Here is a 13,050-nt window from a genome sequence, read left to right on the forward strand (position 1 = left end):
GGAACTAAAAAGCCTCTTGATGAAAGTGGAAGAGGAGAGTGAAAAAGTTGGCTTAAAGCTCAACATTCGGAAAACTAAGATCATGGCATCTGGCCCCATCCGTTCATGGGAAATAGATGGGGAAACAGTGGAAACAGTGTCAGACTTTACTTTTTTGGGCTCCAAAATCACTGCAGATGGTGATTGCAGCCATGAAATTAAAAGATGCTTACTCCTTGGAAGGAAAGTTATGACCAACCTAGATAGCCTATTGAAAAGCAGAGATATTACTTTGCCAACAAAGGTCTGTCTAGTCAAGGCTATGGATTTTCCAGTGGTCATGTATGGATGTGAGAGTTGGACTGTGAAGAAAGCTGAGTGCTGAAGAATTGATACTTTTGAACTGCGGTGTTGGAGAAGACTCTTGAGAGTCCCTTGGACTGCAAGGAGATCCAACCAGTCCATTCTGAAGGAGATCAGTCCTGGGTGTTCATTGGAAGGACTGATGCTAAAGCTGAAACTCCAGTACTTTGGCCACCTTATACAAAGAGTTGACTCATTGGAAAAGACTCTGATGCTGGGAGGGATTAGGGGCAGGAGGAGGAGACAACAGAGGATGAGATGGCTGGATGGCATCACCGACTTGATGGACGTGAGTGTGAGTGTACTCTGGGAGTTGGTAATGGATAGGGAGGCCTGGTGTGCTGTGATTCATGGGGTTGCAAAGAGTCGGACACAACTGAGCGACTGAACTGAACTGAACCGAACCTCCAGCTTAGACGATGTTATGGAACCCAGTGATACTTTTTGAAGGTAGCTTTTACCAGTAGCACTTATCAGTCTTGCAGGGAAATTTTGAGGAAGAAAAATCTTTGGCTTGAAATTTTTTTTAGTGTATGAATGTTTCCCAATTTGTCCTGTGTTCCTCCATTATATCCTCCATGTTTCCAAAAGAAAACTTAATGGCAGTGATTAATCTCTATAAAATATCTGAATTTCACAAAGGCCATTTTATTTCAGCATTCACAACACACTGTGTTTTCTGGGTCATGAATCTGTAGCACTAGACTGGTTTGCACAGAATATCTTCATAAATATGAGTCATTGACCCTCCAGACACTAGCAACTAACTCTTCCTTTTTCTTAAAAGTTTCCTGAGGATTATCCTCACCTTCTTGTTGTAAAATTCAACTGTAAAAAAATGATATAAGCGTTTTTTACATGGGCTTTTACAAATATTTGTTCATTTATTTTTACTTACTTGGCTGTGCCAGGTCTCAGCTGCAGCACAATGGATCTTTGGTTGTGGCATGTGAGATCTAATTCCCTGAACAGGGATCAAACCCGGGCTCCCTGCATTGGAAGCACAGGGTCTTAGCCACTGGACCACCAGGGAAGTCCCCCCCTTTTTTAATTTTTAAAATGAAGGACTCCACAGTGGAAACATAATTCAAAAATGAAATTTTATATTATTCCTCAAGGCAAAATGTTTGGTGACATTAAGTCAAAATCATGAAGGGTTTGAGAAAAGATTAGTTTCCTCACCTGCACACAAAAATCCCACTTTGCATTATTTCCCAAGATACCTGATTTGGAGGCTGTTAGCAAGAATGCTCTAGAAGCTTGCTTGAAACAAGCAAACTTGAAAGGAAGCAGAATCCAGGATACAAGGAATACCCTATCCACCCCAGTTTAAAGAACATGATACATGCTACAATATGGATGGATCTTGAAAACATTATGCTAAGTGAAATAAGCCAGACACAAAGGACAAATACTGTATGATTCCACTTATATGAATACCTAGAATGGGCAATTTCATACATACAAAATGTAGATGAGAGGTTACCAGTGGCTAGGGGCAGGAAAAATGGGGGGCTGGTTGAATGGATACAGAGCTGCTGTTGGGGATGATGAAAAGTTGTGGAAATGGATGGTGGTGATGGTTGCACAGCAAGGTGAATGTATTTAATGTTATAAACTGTACTTTAAAAAATGGTTAGAATGGTAAATTTTATGCTATATATATTTAATCACAATTTAAAAATCATCAGAAAAAGAGAGTCACATGTAAATGACTATCGCTGTTGTTGTTTAGTCACTAAGTCATGTCCAACTCTTTTGTGACCCCATGGATGGTAGCCTGCCGGTATCTTCTATCCTTGGGATTTCCCAGACAAGAATACTGGAGTGGGTTGCCATTTTCTTCTCCAGGGGATCTTCCTGACCCAGGGATCAAACTGTCATCTCCTGCATTGGCAAGCGAATTCTTTACCACTGAACCACCAGGGAAACCCAAAAATATAAGCTACAAGGGACATAAAAATGAAGTACATAATGTGCAACTGCGTGCATGTGCGTGCTAAGTTGCTTCAGTTGTGTCTGACTCTTTGCAACCCTACCTATGGACTATAGCCCACCAGGCTCCTCTGTCCATGGGATTCTCCAGGCAAGAATACACACTGGAGTGGGTTGCCATGCCAGCCTTCAGGGGATCTTCCCAACCCAGGGATCGAATCCGAGTCTCCTGCGTGGCAGGCAGATTCTTTACCACTGAGCCGCCAGGAAAGCCCCAATGGTGCAAATGAGGGAGGGATAAAAAATGAATAAAGAAGTGGAAACACACATACATAAGCATCTTGTCACCTTAGAAATCTAGTTTTGGAGCATAAGTAGTATATTTCTCTCACACTAACATGGGAAGTTAACATTCTGTTTTATCAGGGCTCTGTGAAAATGTAGTGTTTTATCTTCAGTTGACAAAGATCCATGGCCAAATATGTGGTTTAGACCTGGGGATTGCAGGGAAGGGATGTGTTTAATTAGTAAAGGCAGAAATTGCCCTGGGATGTTGAGATAATAGTCATCAGGAGCAGGAGGATTCAAAGGCATCCATGGGACAAAAGGGGGGTTCCTGACCAATCATTCCCTAGGTGCTTAAGCCCCTGGCAAACACCACAGTTTCCGCAACCTCAAAATATGGTTTACTCTCTCAAAGCAGATGGAGTGTTTTATTTGTTTCTAACGCAAATTTGGATCAAAGTTTTATATGCATATATTTTTTCTTCCTAAAGAGGAATTCTTCTCTTACCTCCCAGATCTTCTCCAGCTGTTCAAGGATGTTGGAAACCCCAGGAAACAAGGGTTGACCCTGGAACATTTCAATAAAGATGCAGCCTGCACCCCTAAAAAAGGAAATAAGAGTCAACCCAATACTTTCAAGGAAACCATACATGCAAAACCGAACTACTAGCATTTCATCTCTTAAGAAATATTTTGAGGATAATTAAATACGGGCCATGCACTAGAAAAGTCTTGGCAAAAAAAGTCCCTATGTTAAACAAAGATAAGAACAGCTGGCAGGTTTTTGTTAAAATGGAATGCATTGGGCATTTAGGATCACAGTATAGATAGCAAACATTTTAGTTCATTCAAGCTCATTAACTATCTATTTTATGTGAGATGGAGAATCGCCAAACTGAATACCCTCTTTTACTGAATCTAGGGTGCTATCATTGTAAGAAGCATCATTATTATATGTACTTTTAAGAAACCAAAAAAAAAAAAAAAGCCCCACAAGTTAAACTATGACATGATCAGAATGTTTCTTTTATACTCATTGAAAGGGCTGTTACAAATTTAATCAGACATTATTTCATCAACTATCATACTTGTACAATGAAAAATATTAAATGAAAGAAATTGATTCAGGTACTCATCAAACTTTCTAACATTCAGCATTTGACAAAGACTGTTTAATGTCTGTGTTTATATCCATGATATCGTCCTTTGATGGTATTGTCCAGGAGTTTGATGATACAGTATTTCTTAAAATAATCCTTATTTCTTAAAATAAAAGAACTAAGAGTTATTGGTGCTGGGCTCCTAGGCTGACCTTGCAAGTACAAGTTACACTTTTGACTCCAGCTTAAAAAATATTGCTAACCATGTCTGATTCACTATTCTCCACAACCATTTGGTTTCCTAAGAGTTAAAAAATAAAGAAAGAAATAAAGCTCTCCTGTCTTCAAAGTCACTGACTCCCATTCAGCAAGTTTTGATGCTGACATGTTTGATGTCCCCACACATACAAGGGTAACTATAGTCACAACTGCAGCATGGTTGATGGCTATACTAAGATGTTACTGACTGAAATGCATCCTGATTTAAACAAAGAATGCACATTTTAAAGGACTTCCCAGGTGGCGCTAGTGGTAAAGAATCCATCTGCCAATGAAGGAGACACAGGAGTCGTGGGTTTGATCCCTTGGTTAGCAGGATCTCCTGGAGAGGGCATGCCAACCCACTCCAGTACTCTTGCCTAGAGAATCTCATGGACAGAGGAGCCTGGGGGGCTACAGTCCATAGGGTTGCAAAGAGTCAGACATGACTGAAGCGACTTAGCACTCATCTTAAAATAAATTGTCTTTCCTGCTTAGTCAAACTGGAGGGTAATTCCTAAGGAACAGTAAGAAGTAAGATTTTGCTAGTAACACACATTTTTACTCTCACAAAACTTTTTTGAGAATGCTGCAAGGGGCTTCCCTTGTGGCTCAGCTGGTAAACAATCTGCCTGCAATGCAGGAGACCTGGGTTCGATCCCTGAGTTGGGAAGATCCCCTGGAGAAGGGAAAGGCTACCCACTACAGTATTCTGGTCTGGAGAATTCCATATATTCCATGGGGTCACAAAGATTGGACATGACTGAGCAACTTTCGCTTACTTCAAATAACTGATTATAGAGATTATCCCCATGGTCTAATACTTTCTGATTTTTGACTCCAAATCTCTTTCACCATAACACATAGTTTTGCAAACTTCCTTAATCATCTTGATGTTTTGCTGTAGCATGATACAGAAGAAAATTTAAGTAAAATAGTTTAGTATAGATCATCATATTCAGTTCAGTTCAGCTCAGTCGCTAGTCATGTCCGACTCTTTGTGACCCTATGGACTGCAGCATGCCAGGCTTCCCTGGCCATCACCAACTCCCGGAGCTTACTCAAACTCATGTTCATTGAGTCGGTGATGACATCCAACCATCTCATCCTCTGTCGTCCCCTTCTCCTGCCTTCAATCTCTCCCAGCATCAGGGTCTTTTCTAGTGAGTCAGATCTTTGCATCAGGTGGCCAAAGTATTGGAGTTTCAGCTTCAGCATCAGTCCATCCAATGAATATTCAGGACTGATTATCATCATATTATTAAAGGTTTATTATGAAATTGATTTTAAATCATTTTTAACATTGTTCATATTAATATAGTAAAGAATCTGCCTTCAACGCAAGACACCCAGGTTCGATCTCTGGCTCGGGAAGATTCCCTAAAGAAGGGAATAGTTACCCACTCCAGTATTCTTGCCTGGAGAATTCCATGCACAGAGAACACTGGTGAGCTATAGTCCATGGGGTCTCAAAGAGTTGGACACAACTGAGTGACTAATACTTTTTCATGATAAATATTCACTTTTCCATCTGACTGTCAGTTCAGTTCAGTTCAGTCACTCAGTTGTATCCGACTCTTTGTGACCCCATGAATCGCAGCATGCTAGGCCTCCCTGTACATCACCAACTTCCGGAGTTCACTCAAACTCATGTCCATGGAGTCAGTGATGCCATCCAGCCATCTCATCCTCTGTCATCCCCTTTTCCTCCTGCCCCCAATCCCTCCCAGCATCAGAGTCTTTTTCCAATGAGTCAACTCTTTGCATGAGGTGGCCAAAATATTGGAGTTTCAACTTTAGCATCAGTCCTTCCAAAGAACACCCAGGGTTGATCTCCTTCAGAATGGACTGGTTGGATCTCCTTGCAGTCCAAGGGACTCTCAAGAGTCTTCTCCAACACCACAGTTCAAAAGCATCAATTCTTCAACGCTCAGCTTTCTTCACAGTCCAACTCTCACATCCATGCATGACCACTGGAAAAACCATAGCCTTGACTAGACGGACCTTAGTTGGCAAAGTAATGTCTCTGCTTTTGAATATGCTATCTAGGTTGGTCATAACTTTTCTTCCAAGGAGTAAGCGTCTTTTAATTTCATGGCTGCAGTCACCATCTGCAGTGATTTTGGAACCCAGAAAAATAAGTCTGACACTCTTTCCACTGTTTCCCCATCTATTTCCCACGAAGTGATGGGGCCAGATGGGGCCAGATGGGACCATGATCTTCGTTTTCTGAATGTTGAGCTTTAAGCCAACTTTTTCACTTTCATCAAGAGGCTCTTTAGTTCTTCTTCACTTTCTGCCGTAAGGGTGGTGTCATCTGCATATCTGAGGTTATTGATATTTCTCCCGGCAATCTTGATTTTAGCTTGTGCTTCTTCCAGCCCAGTGTTTCTTATGATGTACTCTGCATAGAGGTTAAATAAGCAGGGTAACAGTGTACAGCCTTGATGTACTCCTTTTCCTATTTGGAACCAGTCTGTTGTTCCATGTCCAGTTCTAACTGTTGCTTCCTGACCTACATGCAGGTTTCTCAAGAGGCAGGTTAGGTGGTCTGGTATTCCCATCTCTTGAAGAATTTTCCACAGTTTCTTGTGATCCACACAGTCAAAGGCTTTGGCATAGTCGATAAAGCAGAAATAGATGTTTTTCTGGAACTCTTTTGCTTTCTCGATGATCCAGCAGATGTTGGCAATTTGATCTCTGGTTCCTCTGCCTTTTCTAAATCCAACTTGAATATCTGAAGTTCACATATTGCTGAAGCCTGGCTTGGAGAATTTTGAGCATTACTTTACTAGCATGTGAGATGAGTGCAATTGTGTGGTAGTTTGAGCATTCTTTGGCATAGCCTTTCTTTGGGATTGGAATGGAAACTGACCTTTTCCAGTCCTGTGGCCTGCTGAGTTTTCCAAATTTGCTGACATATTGAGTGCAGCACTTTCACAGCATCATCTTTCAGGATTTGAAATAGCTCAACTGGAATTCCATCACCTCCACTAGCTTTGTTCATAGTGATACTTCCAAAGGCCCACTTGACTTCACATTCCAGGATGTCTGCCTCTAGGTTAGTGATCACACCATCGTGATTATCTTGGTCGTGAAGATCTTTTTTTGTATAGTTCTTCTGTGTATTCTTGCCACCTCTTCTTAATATCTTCTGTTTCTTTTAAGTCCATATGATTTCTGTCCTTTATTGAACCCATCTTTGCATGAAATGTTCCCTTAGTATCTCTGATTTTCTTGAAGAGATCTCTAGTCTTTCCTATTCTATTGTTTCCCTCTATTTCTTTATTATCATTTTGAGACTCCTTACTGGCTTGCTTTTAAATATTCATACTCTTTTTACTTCTTGTCTTTAAAGCAACAGATACAAAAGGTGTAAATTAAACAATACATGGAGAATAATGAAAGTAATAGCAAACTGTCAAATGGTTTAAAAACATCCTGGTTGCTAGCAATGTCAACTGTGAGACAAGCCAGCTGAAAAACTGAGATGGTGAATACCATCAAATGGTCTCCACCCACTTCCCTTCATGCTTTCTCTGCATTCTTGAAAAGTCTCAAGCCATTTCAATTTGAAGTGAAAAAGAAAAACACACACAAATATATATTTATGTATCTGTGGGTATAGAACACAAGTGATTATTTATTAACTGATACAAAATAGAAATGAAAATGTCCTGGCTTTTGAAGATTTGAACCAGCTCTCCATCCAGTATTGCGGCACCTCCAGAAACCCCAGGAGCTCACCAATTACCAGAAGGCTTGAGGGTGCTCTAAATGAGGTTCAAACCATAGTCATTGCTAGTTTACTGAGCCTTTTCTCCCCTCAATTTCATGGCTAAGAAAGAGCTTGTTGCCTTTTCATGTCCTTTTATAATGGTGGCTGTGAGGAACCAAAAAGGAAGTCCTTTTCATTACACAATTTCTTAGTGTCCTTTATCTTCTACACCACTGGGACAGTGGTATTATGTAAAATATACTGGAGAAAGCTGGACTTTAAGACTACTGTGTAAGTACTACAAAATAACATGAGATGTTTGCATAAAAGAATAAAATGCTGATATTGATTGAAATTCCATTTATATCTGCATTTGTGTGTTTCGTGCCATATAGGCATTTTCTTGAGTCTTTCTTTTTAAGTTTCACTTAGGGGCAGATTAAACCTTCCTCACCTACCAATCTAGTCTAAGGTTTTTTATAAGGGCTTCCCTGGGGGCTCAATTGGTAAAGAATCTGTCTTCAATGAGGAGACCCAGGTTTGATCCCTGGGTGGGAAAGATCCCTTGGAAAAGGGAATGGCTACCCACTCCAGTATTCTTGCCTGGAGAATTCCATGGACAGAGGAGCCTGGCAGGCTAATAAAATATATGTGTGTATGTGTGTGTGTGTGTGTGTGTGTGTGTGTGTGTGTGTGTGTGTGTGCAATGCACTTATGTACTTAGAATACTTACAAGACAAACAAAATTCCTAAATCAACTGTATTTCAGAAGCTGGACTATTTGTATCATAAATATCAGTGCACTGGAAAGAAAATAAGTCTGTGTACCTTAAGTTTGAAGAAGGAAGGATTTTTTTCAGGTAAGTACTGTTCTTTAAAAAATGTACAACTCACTTTCTTATTTTTTCCATTTATTCCTCAGAACTGTTTTTTTTTTCAATTTGCTTTGTGAACAAGTTGTGTGACTTTCATAGTTTTTATTTGTTTCTTAAGCAAGTTGTGTGGCTATCACCTATTTTGTCCACCCCAGACTAGTCTTGAAGCAAACATTTTAAGTATTCTGAACATTCATGTCCAGATAGGGAGCCAGCTCCTATTTCTTTTTATTCCTCTGTTTTGTTCTTAAATCTTCATTCCTGTGGCTCTTCTTACCCTACATATCTTTAGGCTTCTCAGAGGATTTCTGCTCTGTGGAGATACCCTTGGGGCAGCCCATGTAGATGAAGAGAAACTTCACACGCAGGGGAAAAAAGAGCTGGTGACATCAAACAGTGAATCCTTCCAGAAGGGAGAGATGCACTGGGTCATTTTATTGCTCCAACTGTGGTTCTTCAGTCATGTTAGAAGAAACAGCTAACATGTTTTCTGCTTTTTCTGGCTTTCTTCCTGGTCTTTTCTCTATTCTGAGCATGAGCGAATTTCTTCCCATAAGAGAGAGAAAGATTCCTCAAATTCTTCAGGCAATCTCTGGAGAAATAAACCATCCCAGGAGTTTTAGTTTTGGGGAGATGCAAGGAGTCTATAAGAACATTGTTGGGAGAAGTGAGTCAATATTTCACTTTTCACTATTGAAGTTAATTCAGAGCAGCCTGATATATGGCAGTGACATGATATTTCTATTTGCTTTTCCCTGGGCCACTCTTTATATTTGGAAGTTTGCAGCAAGAGATTTGACCATAAAGAATCTCTCAGGCACTGAAAACTTTCTGTAGTTCTAAATCCAGCATCTGCCTGCAGTTAGTTTTGGATAGAGGACTTGACTATCAAAGGAAATTCTTCTTTAAAACCCAGTTTGCCATAACACGGATGAACCTTGAAAATATTATGCTAAGTGAAAAAAGCCAGACATGGAAGGACAAATACTGTATGACTGCATTTATATGAGGTACTAGAGTGGTCAAATTCACAGAGAGAAGAAGCACAATAGTGGTTCTCAGGGACTGAGGGGAGGGAGCAAAGAGAAGTGATTGTTTAATGGGTACAAAGAGTCATATTGGGATGATGAAAAGTTCTAGAGATGGGTAGTGGAGGTGGTGGTACTTGATGCCACTGAACTGTACATTTGAAAATAGGTAAAATGGTAATTTTTGTTATATACATTTTAACACAATACAAAAAGTAAAAACAAAAAGTGTAATCATCCTAAAGCATTGAGGTTTTTTTTTTTTTTCACTGAAGTTGCTAATGGAATCTTTTTAGGTCTGAAAAAGTATCAGAAAGAGAGGAAAAGATGATGAGAGATTAGAAGATGCTGGTTGTAAGTGCTAGGAATAACCAATGTGTCTTACTGGTATATTTTCCATATTTTAAGTGTTTGCTTTGGGCCATGGACTCTGTTGCTCCCAGGGTTTACCGTGAATGAGAGGCTCTTGTTATAATTAGTTTCATTAGGACAAAGGCTCTAATGCTCAACCACTGTCACCTGCCTCCTTACAAAAGCATTCAGTTTGTACCCTATGGGGTTGCATGGCCTTTTCTTCCATTGTGAATTGGAAATCTTTTCCCTGCTCATTTTCCTCACCCTGAAAAGAAAAAAAATAGGAGAAGAGGATTCCCAATGTAAACATCTAATATCTAACAGTTATGTAGAGTGAACCATTATAGTAAATACTGAAAGATAATGATTATTCTATTTCTACATTACTTTTTGAGTTTTACTGGACAAACAACAATCATCAAATTAATAAGAGTAATGACAATAATTTTAACTTATGACTGAGTTTTTATTCTGTAAGCATCACATCATTATTCATGATTAAATTAATGAAACACTTATCAGTGGAATAACACACACTTTAGTATATTCAGTAAAAACTAAGGTATACATAGTTTAAGAGGGGTTTAAAGAACTGGTAGATGAAGAAATTATCCAAAAGTAGCACAGAGAGTTAAAGGGACTGAAAATATGAAAGAGAGAGGGTAAGAGCCAAGGGTGATAGAAAGGTAATCTTTCATTGGAGCTCCAGAAAGAGAGACTGGAATAGAGGCAACACTAAAAAGAAAATGGCTGATGGAAAACATGAATTCATAATTAGAAGAAGCACAATATATACCAAGCAGGATAAATAAAAAGAAGTCCACATTGGACACATTATAGTGAAAACTGCATAATAATGAAGGCAAAAAAAAACAACAACCAATGTTTATAATATCCAGAGACAATGGAAGATCACCTGTAAAAGAGAAAGACAATAAGGCCAAAAACAAACTTCCCTACAATTAGGCTAAAAGTAATCTTCACAAGAGCAGCACTGGAAGACAAAGCTGGTGAAATATCCTCCAAGTTCGGAGAGAAAATAGTGTCAGTCTAGAATTACATCCCCAGCAAGGGGATACCTTTCACAATGAGAGTTTACCTTAAGAAACAAAAGCAGAGTTTGACATCAACAGGCCAACACTAAAGAAAGCTCTAAAAGGTTTATATCAAAAGAGGAAAGTTATTCCAAAATAATATTTAAAGTGCATGAGTGAATGATGAACAGTTTTGAATTTATTTTTTCTTGATGAAAATAGCTTCAAAGTAACTAAAGCAGAAACGAATAGAAATATGACAAGTCAACAACTTCAATATCTCTTTCCCTGATAGCTTAAACAGACAAAAATTATATAAATAAATTGTGTAAATAAATAAGTAAATAAATAAATAAATATTGAGTATATAAATAAATAAGTAAATTGAGAATAACACAAGTAACAACCTTGAAATTTTGAACATATGTAAAATCCTGTACCCAACAATTTGGGAATACACATCCTTCTCAAACACACAGGAAATGACTGAAAATATTGACTATGTACTGGGCCAGTGCTTCTAACAAAGCCAGTGCTACTTCATTTTCTTTGGTGAAACATCAGGTTTTTCTCAACTTTTTTTTTTTTTGGCTAACCTTTAATTTTGAAATAGTTTCAAAATTGAAGTTACAAAAATAGTAGAAAGAATTGTCTTATATACTTCAAACAGATTCCCAATTGCCAACACTTCGCCTTTTTGGTTTTATCATTTTTTCTATCATCCATCTGCTGCTAAGTCGCTTCAGTCATGTCTGACTCTGTGTGACCCCATAGACGGCAGCCCACCAGGCTCCCCTGTCCCTGGGATTCTCCAGGCAAGAACACTGGAGTGGGTTGCCATTTCCTTCTCCAATGCATGAAAGTGAAAAGTGATAGTGAAGTCGCTCAGTTGTGTCCAACTCTTAGCGACCCCATCATGGACTGCAGCCTACCAGGCTCCTCCATCCATGGGATTTTCCAGGCAAGAGTACTGGAGTGGGGTGCCAATGCCTTCTTCATCATCCATCTATCTCTTATCTATTTTTTTTTCCTAAAGCAGTGGAGAGTAAGTGGCAGATTCCATGGTTCTTCACCCTTATATACTTCCACATGTATCTTCTAAGAACAAAAGCATTCTTTTACACAACAACAATGCAGTTATCAAAATCAGGAAACTTAATACTGATCTCAATACCGCAATCCACCGATTGTCCCAGGAGGGTTCTTTAGCTCTTTCTCCCCCAGTATCCAATCTAGGACCATGCATTGTGTTTAGTAGACATGCTTCTTTAGTCCCTTTAATCTGGGACATTTCCCTAATTTTTTTTTTTTTTGGTCTTTTCAAACATTGATCCTATACAGGAACAGAAAATACCACCCCAAAAATATGCCATTCGAGTATAAGGATTAGTATGAGCTGAAGGCAATTGAGAAAAAGCAGACACAGGATGAGCTTTTGCTTCTCTCAGGCTGTCTGAAAGTGTGAAAGTGTTAGGTGCTCAGTCCTGTCTGACTCTTTGCTACACAATGGACTGTAGTCTACCAGGCTCCTCTGTCCATGGAACTCTCCAGGCAAGAATACTGCGGTGGTTTGCCATTCCCTTTCCCAGGGGATATTCTCAACCCAGGGATCGAACCTGGGTCTCCGGCATTGCAGGCAGATTCTTAACCATCTGAGCCACCAGGGAAGCCCATAAGGAGGACATAAAATCCCCTTGTGAAGATGACCCCTTTCCCAGCCCCAGAGGGGAGAAAAACCTTATCACCAGAGGCAGAGATGGCACCAACAAGAAGGCATGTAAACAGTTGTTGATAAGTCACCCTTATCCGCCACCGCTCCTGCTGCTAAGTCGCTTCAGTCGTGTCCGACTCTGTGCGACCCCATAGACGGCAGCCCACCAGGCTCCCCCGTCCCTGGGATTCTCCAGGCAAGAACACTGGAGTGGATTGCCATTTCCTTCTCCAATGCATGAGAGTGAAAAGTGAAAGTGATGTCGCTTAGTCCTGTCCGACTCTTAGTGACCCCACGGACTGCAGCCCACGAGGCTCCTCCGTCTATGGGATTCTCCAGGCAAGAGCACTGGAGTGGGGTGCCACTGCCCTCTCCGTATCCACCACTAGGGTTCCCCATACACATATGTA

At 39.9% G+C, this 13,050-nt stretch overlaps 1 protein-coding gene across 2 annotated transcripts in view; it reads right to left on the reverse strand.

The window, feature by feature from the left end:
• Positions 1–13,050, reverse strand: part of CDK15 (cyclin dependent kinase 15) — a 92,232-nt gene that overhangs the window by 47,206 nt on the left and 31,976 nt on the right. For both annotated transcript variants that reach the window (XM_005676378.3, XM_005676377.3), the window contains exon 9: positions 3,071–3,164. In XM_005676378.3, the coding sequence (XP_005676435.2) occupies positions 3,071–3,164 (94 nt within the window). The remainder of the gene's footprint in view (positions 1–3,070; positions 3,165–13,050) is intronic.

Source organism: Capra hircus, chromosome 2 (assembly GCF_001704415.2).
Source record: "Capra hircus breed San Clemente chromosome 2, ASM170441v1, whole genome shotgun sequence".
Taxonomy (NCBI): domain Eukaryota; kingdom Metazoa; phylum Chordata; class Mammalia; order Artiodactyla; family Bovidae; genus Capra; species Capra hircus.